Source organism: Chelon labrosus (assembly GCF_963514085.1).
Source record: "Chelon labrosus genome assembly, chromosome: 15".
Classification (NCBI taxonomy): domain Eukaryota; kingdom Metazoa; phylum Chordata; class Actinopteri; order Mugiliformes; family Mugilidae; genus Chelon; species Chelon labrosus.
The window spans coordinates 10009858-10024926 of NC_140348.1; the positions used below are offsets into that span (position 1 = coordinate 10009858).

Here is a 15069-nt window from a genome sequence, read left to right on the forward strand (position 1 = left end):
GGCAGCCTGCGAGGAGACAGACAGGCTGTACTCATTCCTAAAGACAAAAAAAAAAAGTGTAAAATGAACTCTTTCACTCTTTCTCAACTTAACCACAGAACTTGTGTTTTCATCCATCCGAATAAGTTACAAAAGGGCTTCTTCTCCTTTTCTTTTTCTGTCTTTCTTTCTTTTTCTTTTTTAATCCACACACTCATTTGCATGTGTCCGGGTAAGGGGGGAGTCTGAATGTATAATCTTCTACGTTTAGTAGCCTGTAATCCCGACGCTTTTCTGTGATGTGATTTTCTCCTCTCGGTCCCACATGAACAATTAACTTGTAATCTCCACAAACATACATTCTGTCGCTGCAGAGATGAGACGAGGAAACACCCAAGGGACCCGGCGGACAAACCGCTCTGCGCTCCCCGAGGCGGATCACTTTCTGGCTGCTGCTGCTGCCGCTGCTGCTGCTGCAGGGATCCGTTCAGCTGGGCTCCATCAGGCTGCAGCCCTCATTTCATCCTCATTTTCCCGTTTTGTTAAAACATTCGTGTTAAGCAAACGCTGTCTGGTCATATGTGCGTTTAAACTCGCCATGAGCTGATGGTACTTTGCAACATGAGGCCTCTAGAAATAAGAGAAGGAAATTATAGAAATGAAATTTGAATTTCTGTTTTAAATTGCGGTCAAGTGGCGCGTGGTTGAAGAAAACGGACCTGTAATTATTTCAGGCTTTCTTCACTTAAAGCAGTTTCGAAATCTGTTTTTTATTATCGCACCCCACCCCCCAAAATCCTTTAAATTATTCTATACATGGCGAGAAATTTGAGTCCAGGTGTGGAATTATTTAAACGATGAAAAACAGATTTAATTGTTTGACATAAATTTTCATTTACTAAAAAATAAATAAATTATAAAACGAATCTGATTACATGCTCTGCATTATGTATCCCTTTATTTCAAACAAGTATAAAGTCAAAGGGACCAGTAGAAATAAAATGTCAAAGTAAACACATTGTGGTGTTTTTAACTGAGGCCTCTTTGGAGTTTGGATCATTACGCACACACAAATTGAATAGATTCTGGGTATATTAAAACGGGAACTTTAAGTGGGAGAATGTTTGCCTTTATCAAAAAGTTATGAATCTGAGCACCGCTGAAAATAAATAGTAATAAATAAGCTCAAAAATATATATTCAAACCTGACTTCAGGAACTTTAACACAAAGTTGACCTTGAACATTTTATTTTAACGAGTTTCGAGTAAAAAAAAAAAAAAAAAAGAAGAAGAAGAAGAAGAAAAAAAGAGGTGAAGACAGTAGATCTTATTTATAATTTCAGTTTTATTGAAATGTCATCCAGGGACTCTCTGGGTGATAATAAATATTTCATCAGTCATCAACAATGTACAAAAATAAAGACACGGGGTCTCTGGGCATAACAAAGTCAGTTCAGCAAAAACAATCATGCTGTGATCATTACAACATCATGCAAAAAACAAAAAAGAAAAAGAAAGAGAGAGAGATCAGAGCACAGATGGACACACAATGAGCCACAACATTCAAATAAATCTAAGAACTTAGATTTTCAAACTAATATTTCACTGTGCCAGAATCGGTTTATCCAAACACATAAAGGTCATTATTTTTTAATAGAGAAGTTTAAAATCCTTGGTACAAGGCACAGAGAGCATTTTTTGTTTTCACAAAATGACGCCTGATAAAGAAAAAATACAGAATTAAACCAAAATGTTCATGCAGCCTCCTTCAGCTTCAACACTGCGCTGGGAACCGAAATTTCTGTCAAACTCAGGAGGGAAGTGGCCTCTAGTTTCATGACACAACTTTTTCTTTTTACCATCAGCTGGCAAAATCAACAGTCTTTATAAGTCCTTGTTACAAGGAGGAAAGTAACACTTTTTTTTTTCTCATACACCAAACAAGAAAACAGACTAAACAACAACATGCACCAGCGAGGCCAAATTCACCCTCATGCTCTGAATTCTCTATTTACAAACACCATCACATGTGTCATCCACTGCTGTTTGCCGACACCGGGCATCATTTCAGCCCGTCCTTCCCCTCCCCTGTGAGTCTCGTGAGGCCGGTGGAGGTGATGGGGATGTGTGGAGGAGGAGGCACCTGGCAGATGGTGCAGGGACACGGCAGTCCGGCCCAGTGCTGGAAGCCGGAGCCCAGCTGCAGGGCCGGGGGCCCAGCCGAGGCCTTCATCAGGGAGTGGGGCGCTCTGATGGACGTGAGTCCCGGCAGCGCGCTCGTCAGAGTCGAGGACGTGGAGGAAGATAGCGCGCTCCCGAGGAGAGGGTGCACCTGGTGCGCGGCGGCGGCTGCTGCTGCTGCAGCGGCTGCCGCTGCTGCCGGTCCACCGGCGTGTCCACCGGGCCCGGCTGCGTGCGCCATGGTGCCGCAGTGGAAGGCTGAGTGCTGCCCTCCGTAAATCTCCCCCACCAGTCGCTTCATCTCGTCCAAGGAGCTGGTGAGCATCAGGATGTAGTTCCTGGCCAGAAGCAGCGTGGCGATCTTGGACAACTTCCGCACCGATGGCCCATGTGCGTAAGGCATCACCTCTCGCAGGCCGTCCATGGCCAGGTTGAGGTCGTGCATGCGCTTCCTCTCCCGGCCGTTGATCTTGAGGCGGAGATGGAACATTTCCTCCTCAGTGACTTGCTTCTTCAGCTTGTACTTGTTGCTGCTGCTTTCTACGGACGGTGACTTGGCGTTTCCAGACCGCAGGTGCTCGCCGCCGGGTATCTTGTGGCGCAGGTGCTCTACGCCCTGCGTGGAGGAAGACACGGACGAGCCGACGTGGTGGTGATGGTGATGCGGGAGATTTTCTCGTAGAAACATGCTGTCCATGTCCGGGGAAGAGGCTCTGCTGCTCGGGCTGGAGTCTGAATTCATTTTATGGGTTTGCTTCCGAGGTTGTTGGGTAGGAGGTCGCTGCTGGCTTCCTCCCTCTCTCTCACTTTCACTCTCTCCCCCTCTCTCTCTCCGTGTACTCTCTCTGACTCTCTCTTTCTGGAGCCTTTGGTCTCTCTGGTCACCTGATGTTGCCTGTATTCCTCCTGTCCTGCGCTCCCGTCCCCTCTTATCACATCGGTGAGCGCTCTGCTTGTGCCGCTGCTGACTTTCTCTCTGTGTGCGTGTCTCAGTGACTCTGCGGTGAGGAGGACACTGATAGTGGGTATTTATACATGCGGACAGACAAAAGCGGCTCTCCTATTCATAACGCCTAGTTAGGAGGATGACGTGCCCGCGAGAAAAGGGGCGGTGTGCTTTGACTGTCCCAGTGACCGCGGTGGGCAACCATTCACTGCCATTGTCAGGACGCTGTTGGGGGGCACAGCGTGCCTCTCCTCTCCTCTCCTTTCCTCTCCTCTCTTTTGCAAAAAGGTACACATGCTCTTCGTGCTGCTTTATTTTGCAACAATCATTCTGAATATTTCGTATAACACCTCAATGTATATTTTACGCACGGAATAACTGTTAACACTGCAAAAATGTTTTAGTGAAATCGGTTACTTGAACGCATCAGGGAAACTGGAGCCCGTTCAGCTTCCTCCTAAAAGAAATTCAAACCTCACACACACTTCGAGAAGAGGTGTTTTATCGGATGGATCAAAATTTAAACCAGAAGTCTCCGCGGTTCTGCCGGTGGTTGCCTGAGGGAATGAGGAGGAATGAAGGGAAAGTGCGCTCCCATTCAGCCGCAGGGGAGCAGAGCAGGGCCTCCGCAGGGACAGAGGTAACAAGCTCCGCTCCGGCTCTCGGCACTCTGCTGGCCATATGGCAGCATGTGGGCGTCAGAGTTTACCCTCATGTCATTAAACGCATCATCTTCTTCCGTTTCTTTAATAATAATAATAATAATAATAATAGTATCCCTACTAAATAAAATAGAAATTTTAGAAAAACATTTTGCATTTAATTATTCACAAATGTAATCCAAATATCAAATAGAATACTGAATAAAAACTTAAAATCAGTCCAGTTTCATTTAAAATACTCCGATATATTTTTCCATACAAACATTCCCAACTACAAAATAAAATTAAATATGCAATGAAACCCCAGCCCTCAATTAAAAGTAATTAGCAAACAGTTCATTTAAATGTTGATCTGTTGATCTGACTTTATTTGTTAATGAAGTCAAGAGGCAGATCTTTAAAGGTGCATTACATTTTTTGGGAGAATGCTCTAAATTGAGTCAGCATTGTGTACATTGAGCTGCTGAGAGCGCTCTCTCCACTCTGAAGAGTCTACTCCAGATCTGTTTTGTCGATGTGGAGTGGAGGAACGGGCCGCCAACAATAACAACGTGGAAGTAACTGAAGCACTCGTCCTCTGACCACCACCACCACCACGCAGCGTCCCTCCATCCATCCATCTGTCTGTCTATCCGCCTCGTCCGTCCGTCTGCGCTCTCACCCACCCACCCAGCACTTCAAACCCGGACAATAAAGTCTGCCTCAAACTCTGCTCGGTGCTCTATCCCTCCGCCAGTGAGGTCCCCCTGGTAGAACAGTAAAAATGTGTATTCACGGCCTCATTGTTGGCCCAGCAAAAGAGCCCTTCTCATAAAGGTGCTGCCAATGCAAAGAAAAGCGCTGGTCGGCTTTGCTCTCTCTTGGTGGCATTTGAAAGTGTAAAGCTTTGAATACCAATTGCTTGAACTGGACATATGTGAATCCGCTGTAAGCCTACTAATCCTGTCCCCAAGTGTTTCTTTGTGTGCGGGGCAGCCTCGCACACCCAAGAGAAAGTGTTCCTAATCCGGCCAATGTGGAGAAATGTGTGAATGAGAGGGACGGAGGAGGTGCGTGAGCGTTGTGTGTGTGTGTCAGGTATCAATTTGTGGATGAACACATGCTTTTCAAAGGGCTCCTTTCGCTTATGTGTTTTGGTGTTTTCGAGTGTGTGGGTCCATCGGAGGCCTTTAGCTCCACACCACCAGGACACTGGTCTAAATGGAGGCAGTTATTCACCGTTCCCCACACTGCCGTCGCAGCAGGTCGCCCATAATGTGCTCTTTTCACTGCATAAGCTCCTCGCTCTCCCTTTATGCCTCTGTTCGTATCATTTTTTTATCTCTCTCCTCCTCTCACACCTCTTTCTCGCTCGCCGTCTCTCTGGTTTCTGGCCTCGCTCGCTTCTTCCAACGTCGCTCTCTTTTTATCTTTCCTAAGTGGCTCTCTGCCTCCTCAAGTCAGTTTTCTGGGCAGCAAAAGGACAGTTAGTTAAACACTAAAAATCACTGGGTTCTAAATTGGGTCAAAGCTGTTTTGTTGTTATAATCAAGCTCTTATTAAACTTTACTGATGACACTTAATAGTCTGTGAATCCTTTGCAGTTTTCATATGTACATCATGTTGTATACCTACATTTATGATGGTTTCAACACTGATTCATCTTCTTCAAAGGTGTAATACATTTTAAAACTTAAACTCAAGTCTTTAGAGAAGAGGGCAGGCTTCATGAGGAACATTAGTGCAGTGCTTTACCAACTCTTTGGGCTTACTGTTATTAAATGTCAAAAGCTAGAAACCTGCATTGCATTTTTTAGTGACGTTCTTTTAAAAAATCAAGTTATTAAAGTTGTGCATTTGTACTTCCTCCAACTGAGTATCATCTCTGTCTTTCCTCATGCTCATTTTGAAAAGGTCAGAAATAATTTTATATCATCATATCTTCATTACTATACTCAGTGAATATCAGCTTGTTTAACTTCTGTTCTTGTCTTTTTTTAGTTTTTGTTCATTTTCAGATTTCACTGATCATTTTAAGCATGTCCTGGTTTGGGTCTTAGTTGTATTCCTGAATTGCAGCAGCCCTATGAGCCAAGTGATGTGACCTAAGTGGCATCCCGAATCCTCAGGAAGGACTCTTGTAGGTTTTCTTAAGATTGGGAGTTCTGACGGTTTGTGCTACGTTGTTGGAAATTGCTATTGAAGTCATTAATAGCAGAATTTAAACCTCAATAGTGCAGCTTAGTGGCACCTCTCAACTAGTGAAATCTGGTGAAAGACCAATGCAGCTTTGAAACATGCTAAAGTTTAAAGATTTGGTAATAAGTGCCCAAAAAATGCAGTTCTTCAAATGGCTACTTCAGGGTGACCTCTGAATTGACTTCCATGGACCTCCATGTTAAAATATCTAACAGTATAGCAGAAATAAACAGGTTTACAGCCCAGCACAGAAACTGTTTTGGTGTATCATGTATGGCTCATTTATCTACTCACAAAAACTGGCCTGGAGTTTTTTTTATTTATCTCATCTGTTTGAATTGCATTAAGGGTAACAGTTATGCCCAGCCAGTTATGCCCTCACTTGCTAGTTGTTTGCCTGGGCATCAGCCACCCTCCTAAGTGTCACTCATGCTCCACCTCTCTCACATCGGCTAATGTTCACGTTCATAAGTCCATCATCAGTGGGAGCACCTGAAGCGAAGAGTTCAAGTCAGGAAACCCACTAACATCTGAGAACTGAAGCGGTTATGTACAGAGGAGTGGGCTAAAATTCCTCCAAGCCGACGACTGAAACGTTTAGTTGCTGTTATTACTGCACAAGGAAGTCAGCAAACAAGGCCTCACAAACTTCTACAATTCACAGTGTACTTGGGTTCCATTTTTCTTCTTTCAGGTGTAACAATCCACTGACGTTGTGAGTCATTTTTATGCAGAAATTTAGAAAATACTTTCAAGTGGAACTGTGTATTTGTAATTTACCCGTACAAATGCTCACATCATCACATGCAGGCTTCAGCATGCCATGATATTTCCCCAAATACATCCATTTTAAGGAACTCAGACATCATTTTTGGTTGCAAATATAGATAATTGTGTTGGACTCATACATCGGGGGATCTCAATGGCACAAACTCTCAAATTCTAATTAATGTGGTGACTCATTTCATGAGTGTCAAGTATCCAATGTCATGTATCTAATAAAACAATCTGAACAACAATACCATTGTTCAAAATATTTACAAATGATCTTTAAAGCCCCAAGAATAAGATCATCAGGGGTTTTCATTTATGGTTTAAATTCCTCAAAGATGTGAAAATATACTCACCCAATCTCCTCCCCGCCTCTCCCTCCTGGGTGGGCTTCCCTCTAATAGTCTCGGGGCAGTAAACAGTGAATGGAGGCGTCCCTCCAGCAGTTAGTGAAGACAGTAGTCGGCAGCAGTGACACAAACTGTGTCAGTTGAATATCTTAAAGGATGACGCTGCTGAACAGTAGACAATACACACTCAAAGAGAGACACAAGGTCAAGGTCGCAGACAAAGGCATCAAGATAATTTAAAACCATAAAAAACTGTTCATTCCCGTGTGTTTTGATTATTTGATTATCAGTGACAGTAAGAAAACATTTACTTTATATCAGATAAGAGCCTTTGTTTTGTTTTAAGGAACTTCCTTTACTGGGAATTGATTATATTTCTGTTTCTTTTAATCATATTTTAGTAGTAAAACCCTGTGTCAGCTTCGGGACTTCAGTTGCTTGATTTGTCATCTTTTGAGTTTAAAATCGCGCTGACCTTATGGCTCCATTAACAGTCGAACACAAATGTCTCCCTCTAAATGTCACATTTTAAAATTCACAATACAGGTACAGTTGGGCAGTTAGAAACGTCAAGGTATGGACACACACTGACACCAAAGAACCGGCAATGAGGAATGTTACGTTGCCTCATGTTCCCTGTGTTTGGACTAAAACAAAGACTACAACAAACAGCTGTTCGTTCTGAAACCTCTGTGCAAAGAAATAACTCTTAATACCAGCAGGTGGTAGTAGCCTGTATCTGTCATTGAAAAGGGGAAACCAGGAGAGAAACCAGAAAAATTCTGTTTGTGGGCTTTGAACTTTGTTGTTTTCTTTACTTTCATCAGCCAATCAGACAGCTGACTGACTTGTACCAGAAAAGCAGCCAACTGCAATCAGGGAGCCAACAGTATCCGACACACTGCATAAATTAGGGTCACAGACGCTCACCGACAGGATAGCACTATCGGTTTTTAGTTGTGACACAGATTTTCTGAATACTACGATGTTAAAAGCTTCTAACTTATGGTTTGTCGCATGGAAGGACTCATAGAAGCTCTGCAATCTGACGCTCATGTTGAAACGGCGTCTTTGTCTTGTTCAGTCTGCTTTTACTCTCCCTCATACCTGTTTCTCATGCATCTTATTTCCAGGAAGACGAGTCTTCTGAAAGTGATAACAGCAAGTCACAAAACGGAAAAGGTTCTTAGCTGTTGTTATCAGCTAAGAACCTTTTCCGTGTCGTTTATTGTTAATTTAAGCACTAAAATGACCAAGCTGACCAAATGTCATGGTTTGGGGTTAAGAAGTACAGGGGCTGTCTTACTTGGTTAATGTTGGGGAATGACTGTGGTCAGGTTTAAAAAAGATTTTTTGGTATTTTACTCACATTTACAGTAATGTCTAATTGTCAGCCTTTAGATTAGATGTAATTTTCTCATTATTTGTTTAATTTGAAGCATTTTTTAGTGGAAGACATTAAAACATCTGGTAATTTACGTAAAACAATCAAACCTAAATGTTCTTCTGTGCTTTGCCATCATGCTATTTGGCACCAACAGTGACACATCCCTTTACAGTACATGGGTTTGCTTCATGTCATGAAAAGCACAGATCACAAAGAGATCAGAGAGTATGATCCACTTTACGGGAAGTGAAATGTTTAATGGAGTCTGATTAGTTTCCTGTTACCGATGCTGTATCAAGACATCAGTGTTAGAGTTTAGACCGGTTACTCTGTGGCTTGTTTTACTGAATGAAAGTTGGTTTTGCAAAAATACAGGTGCAGGATTGTCTGAGTAACAGTGACAATAATATTACACGAAGGTGCTCCCTGAAGGGACGAATAAAACTGTCTGTTGACATCCTTCTACGGCTACAAGAATTTTTACCAATCCATTTGTGTTAAAATTATACCAATTAAAGTCGGTCTGCCTGGAGAAAAAAATCCTGATGCTCAAAATAATAAAATATGCTCACAATCTGAAAATGTAAATACTGTTCATTCAAAAATTAAGTCTTCTGACTTGTTATGATTTCCAACGGATTTTCCGAAAAAAAAAAAAAAAAGAAAAATGCTTGGGAAATAAATATGAAGGAGGACTGACATAAAGCAGACTAAGAAAATTAAAAGGCCCGAATATAAAATGTAAAATCATGTGGAGTCTAACTCTGCTACTTTGCAGATTTGTCCTCACTGATTATGGACTTCTGTCGGCTGGGAGGACATGATTTATGTTTTATATAAATATGGAAAAATAACTTAGAGTCTGTCTTGCTTTGGAGAGATTAACCAGCTGTATACTGTCAAAAAGAAAGACTAAAAATGTGTTTACGGTGAATAAATGTGTGCCTATATTATAGAATTAAACTAAAGATATTAGAAAGAATATTAACTTTAAGAACTCTTCTGACCGTTTGTTTGAGCTCGATTTGGATGGAGAATTACTTTTTCTTGGAAAGCTATCCAGGCCCATTTCACTGAGTAGACCCGCAGTATAATAAACCAAATACATGTCTAAATAGAACTAAATAGTCCTTTCATTTCACCCATCAAAGACACCTTCAAACCGAGCTTGAAGTTTCTCAAAAAGAGATTTCACAAAGTCTGAAGCACCGCGACGGCAGAAGCAAGCCACCGCCGCCACGAACAGTTCTGAGATCTATGTTTTTAAATTACAGCTCGGTAAATCTGAAAAGTAAAAGAGGCACTGCACCTCTCAGAAACTTTTAAAAGCTTTATCCTTCTGTCTCAGTTTTCTTTGGGTAAATTCTGGGCAAAAGCGAATATAAATAAGATTTCCTATTTGGTGAAAAGTAAACAAACCTTCAAATTGCAGCAAGCCTTTAATTAAAGAGATGATCAAACGATTAAAATCTCGTTAATTACAAGCCTCAGCCAACGTGAATATTGAGGTCCTAATTAATATTTGTGGGGCTGTTTTGTTCTTAGAAGACACTGGCGTTAATTAGGCAAAAACAAGTCAAATTAACATTTCAGTAATGAAGAAACATACCTTCATGTTCTTATTCCTCTCTGTCTGAACACGCTCTCGTGCACATTTGGCATCTCAAAGCTTTCTGAAGCATGTCGACGGTGAGGTGTATCAAACAGAGGCGGTGATGGTTTCTGTCACGCGTTTTCCGTCCTGATGCACGACTGATCAAGGTGTGTATTCGTTCACCGTCTTTTCCACTGTGTGAAAAGCTGGAATTTATTTTTGACGCTTTGTTCTGCCACCTATGAACCATCCAAGAGCTCCTCGGGTTCATGGTCATATATTTACACTTTTATGTTGTAGAAGCATTTCTCGGTTTTCAGCAGAGCAGATCACAACGAATGAAAACAGGGGGAAATAGCTAGCCAGCTCTGTCAAATGGTGACGAAATCTAAAACAAAAGCAGCACCTCTAAAGAACTTCGAGCAGCAAAGGCCGGCTGTATCGTTGCCCCTGTCTGGACCAATACGATGCATCTGAACACACTGCACACTACAGCTAGAGGCCTGCTGGTACATAAGTTTGTGAAAGGAAATAACTCCAGGCGGCAGTATTCAGTATTTTGTTATTTAAAAAGAGAAAACAGTATCAGTCGGTGGGAGGCGAGGAAGGTAGGAAGAGCATTAAACCGTTGTACAGAGCTGTCCTTCCTTGAATCATGCGGATTAGCTGGTCTACATTTTATTGACTGTAGTTGATCATGCTGTTGAGAAAATATTTGTGCATTTGTGGGATAAAGATGTAAAATGTCAAGAATTTCTGGATGTGCCCTTTGGACTTTGTTGTTTTGTTTGTTTTTGTCAGCCAATCAGAGTGATCTCTCTGAGCAACTCGTACCACTCTAGTCTCAAAGTGGCGAATCGGCAGGAAAGCTGCCAACAGTACGCAACACATGGTAGAAATTAGGGTCACGGACACTCATCGACAATCTGACACCGACAAACAGCAGGCTGGGGCTTTTTGTTGTAACACGGATTTGCTGAATACTTGTTCTGGATCAACATACGAGTAGAAGCTTTGCAATCGGACGCTCATAGATAGAAACCATTATACAGAGCAGAGCTGGCCTCTCCTCAATCGTGCTGATCAGTTGGTCTACAGTTTAATCACTCCAGGTGATCATGTTGTTGTAAAAATATTTGTCTATTTTTTTATGTTCAGGTGGGATAAAGTTGTAAAATTTGAAGAGTCTCCTTTGTGTAGTTTTTGAACTTTGTGCAAAGGAGTCCAACGAATGCTACGACCACAGACTCTCCAGAAGGCCCACCACCGGGACATGGCCGACCATCTAAATGACCATCTAAAAGCTCACTCAGTCCTGGCCTGTCCACTAACACAAACAACAACAATTTTGCACGAAACCATCTGCTCGCTGTATTTAATGACAGAAATTAAACATTATTTTTTTAACCTTCACGATCATCCTCGACAGTACCATCATCCCTTCGTCATCAGTCATCCTCCTCTTCATTAGACTCGCACAGACACCAGCACACAAAGACACACACGCAAAGTTACACACACCACCAGCATTTAACCAGCCTCCCGCCCAGCCCACCAGCTTTTGCAACAAGGTTCTCCTTTTAACTGTCCCTTTCAGCGCGGGACAATCAGACACCTCCCATCGCCTCCTTTCAGGCTGCAGCCCCAGCCTCGCCTCCTCTCCTCCCCATTCTGCTCCCTGTGTCACTTTGTGTCCGCTTCGCCCCCTCGCAATGGGTGCACATGACCAGAAAATGAAGCCGGGGTCTCGGCAAGCGGAGAATGAAAGCGAGTGCGTTTGTGCGCGTTTGAGGGAAAGCAGAGAGAAGCAGAGAGATTAACATGTAGGGTCTAAGCCGGTGTGATGGGGTGAGCGGGGTCACGTGTAGGGAGGAAAGTTCGGATCAGGTGTGGCTTGTGCGCATGCATACGTGTGGGCCGCGCCGGCGACTGTCCATCCATCTCACTGTAAAAAGATAACCGCACATAACGGGGTCGTAAGCGTGTAAATTCACAAATATACTCTCACTGAGGCATAGCTGTACACACTCCATTAGAGGAGTATTACAGGCTGCAGGGTGTAAAGCCTGGTTACTGTTAGAGACATTATCACATCATTAACTGCTAATGAAAAGCCAATTCAGACAGCCTCCCCTCCTGTGCTCGCCGTTTCACTCAGATTTTCCAGGTAACAGGAGCAACGAAACATAAGACGTCTATGCTTCTTATTTTAGTAGACGCTCTGCTGATCAGGAAAAACCACCACGGAAGAAAAAGACTGAATTGTTTTAAATAAATATACGACAAACTCAGTTTTAGCTTCTTTCACAGCAAAGGTTCTTCTTTAAACAGCCTTAAAAATGCTCCAACATCTTAGGTTTGATAGGCAGTGATCAAGACCAGAAACTGCTGCTTACGTCAAATTAAGGAAAACACCGTCATCACTCCTGAACGCCACAGAACGACGCACAGATGGTGAACATGCACTGCTTGTGTCGGTTAATGTGGTGATTTGAATTTTTTGAGGCCATAGTCTGAGTTTGTCTGTAGTTTGATTCATCGTTTGGTGCATAATTATCAACGTCTTGATCTGAACCACGAAGCCACGTTGTTCATATTCTGGCAGCGTCGATTTTGTGGATGTTATCCCCTTTTCTTTCTACCTGGATACTGGAGAAACGCTGGTGCAGTTGAGCTAAGTTACACAACTTTATAGTGGATATTATTGTTAATATTTGGTCTGAGTTGTCATTTAAATTCCCTAACTGATTGTTATCCAGTAAAAATTACAACACATCAGACGTCAACATGATTATCAGAAGGATTTAAGCAAACATTTATTGAATAGTGAAGCGTTAACTAGTGAAGTTTTAGTGTGATATCAACTTCGCAGCCTGAAAGGTGCATGGCAATAAATGTACTCAACTCAGAGGTTTGGGGGAAAAAGGCACTTGAACATCCTGATACCATTAACAAACAGATCCTAGCTGAATATATTACTTTAGACTGAAAGACTGTGAGTTTAATACGACAAAAAGAGCAACAATAATGAGAGATAACTGCAGCCGAGCTGTTTAAAGCTATGTTGAGACTCGGGTTTGTTTCTCAATCCAGATCTTTAGGAAAGACTGTTCGGACTGTTATTTGCAAGTGATCAGATTTGTGCATCCACACATGGTCAGTCTGTCTGTATCAGTGACTCCAAAGCTATGGAAAAGGTCCCTCCTGCTACAGAAGCCTTCCATCAAAATGCCAGCAGACAATTTATTTCTGCGTCTGTCCACAGTCTGTCGTTCTCCATGCTGTCCTCTAGCGCTCTGCTTCTGGCAGAACAGATTCTGCTCAGCCCTTCCCTCACTCTTTGACATTTCCTCTGTCGCACTGAGAGAGAGACGCAAAAAAACACTTTGAAATCCAATACGAGTGTCCAGACACATCTGTAGGAATCGGACTGCAGTAACATATCAAATCAATTCAAATTGTGGTTGCAGAAATTGCATTTAATGTGATTTTTATTTTTTTTGCTGTCCAGGATTTCTAACGTCAGTCTGGGTATACAAAAAAATGGATTTAAACAAGAAACAACTCCATGGTTACTTTTCAGCAATACGACGTTTAACTATTTATACACGACAGTTCCAGTCCAGCAGCATATTTTATGAATCACTTTCTCTACGGCTGACCTTGTCTTTCTACTGTTTTAAAGGTCAACACTCTTCTGACTCGAGGGCCACTAAAGAATCACTAGAAGTGTGGTAGTGTTATAGACACAGCAGAAGGTACAGGCACGTCAGGCGGTTCATTATCGTTGCTTGATGTAGCTGAGTTTCTTTTCTGGAGCTCAAGGAATTAATCTTCAGTGAAATAAAACATTTGCATATTTTAATGCTCTGATAGAGAACGATTATAACATATGAGAGAAGGAGACAGAGAGAGTGAAGAAACAAAATTATCAGTGACTCTTTACCCCGTGACATCAGTTTGCTCTTCTGTACAGCAGTTTTATAGTCATGTGTTTGCCTATGCACACTTTTCTGTATGGGTTTGAAGGCACACGTGCCATGTGTATGTGTGTTTAGACTGCACACAGCAATAATAAAAGCCACACCAGCGCAGGCCACATTTTTCAAGTTTGTTTGACGCATTTAAAATGCTAATATCCAGTTTATTATGTGCTACATCAAATGCAAATGTTCTGTTTTACTGCCGCGAAGTTCGGTCGACGTTAGCATTTGCATATCTTATGTCTGTCTTCTTAGCATGCATGGAGGAACTGGGTAGCGGGCAGACTCCTAATAAATAACATTAACAGGCACATTAGATAAACAAGCTCCGATGATGTTGCTATTAGGGAATGCAGAGCCATAACCCGCTTAAATGTAGGTGTTTGACACAGCAGCATATGGTGTGCAAATTCCCCCAAATCAACCTAATGCCAGCGTTATCTGGAAATGTCAGGGAGAGCAGACGGATTGAAAAAACATCCATTTAACGGCAGACGCTTTACGATGTTGAGAAAATGCTGTGGAGGAATTTGCCTCTTTAAGACCAACTGGCGGCTGGTGCTCCTTGTGTGAGTGTGTGTGTGTGTGCGTGTGAATGAGTGAGACAGCCGTTAAGTCTATAGTTCAAACTCTAATTGTAAACGTGAAACTTTGTCTGCTGTAATGTTCGTTTCACTTTACGTCTTTATCGCCATCAGGCCCCGTTCAGACGCCCACCAAGATGTGGAGTAAACATTCCATAAAGTAAGTCATATATTCCCGTTAAAGCCTCTCTGACTGTCGGGGCTGTAACTCATTATGAATATGAGATGGGACACAATGACACTTTAACGTGGTCGGCTCGGCAACTTTGTTTTTTCTACAGCTTCTTTGCAGTGTGGCATGTTGACAGGTGTATTTTCATGTTTCTTACACACACATAGAAAGCGATTTAAGTGAACACATTTTTTTTGACATTAATATCACCATGGCAATATAGTAGGAAATCGCAAAGTACACCAGACACTAGTTGTGGGAGATCGCCATAAAGTTAATATG

General features: G+C 42.3%; 1 protein-coding gene across 1 annotated transcript; it reads right to left on the bottom strand.

The window, feature by feature from the left end:
• Window positions 1-1648: 1648 nt before the first annotated feature.
• On the bottom strand, window positions 1649-3486 carry olig3 (oligodendrocyte transcription factor 3). The gene has a single exon (XM_084561476.1). It carries the CDS (start codon window positions 2900-2902, stop codon window positions 2042-2044), a length of 861 nt encoding a protein of 286 aa, XP_084417602.1. The 5' UTR covers window positions 2903-3486; the 3' UTR covers window positions 1649-2041.
• Between the last annotated feature and the right edge of the window lie 11583 nt (window positions 3487-15069).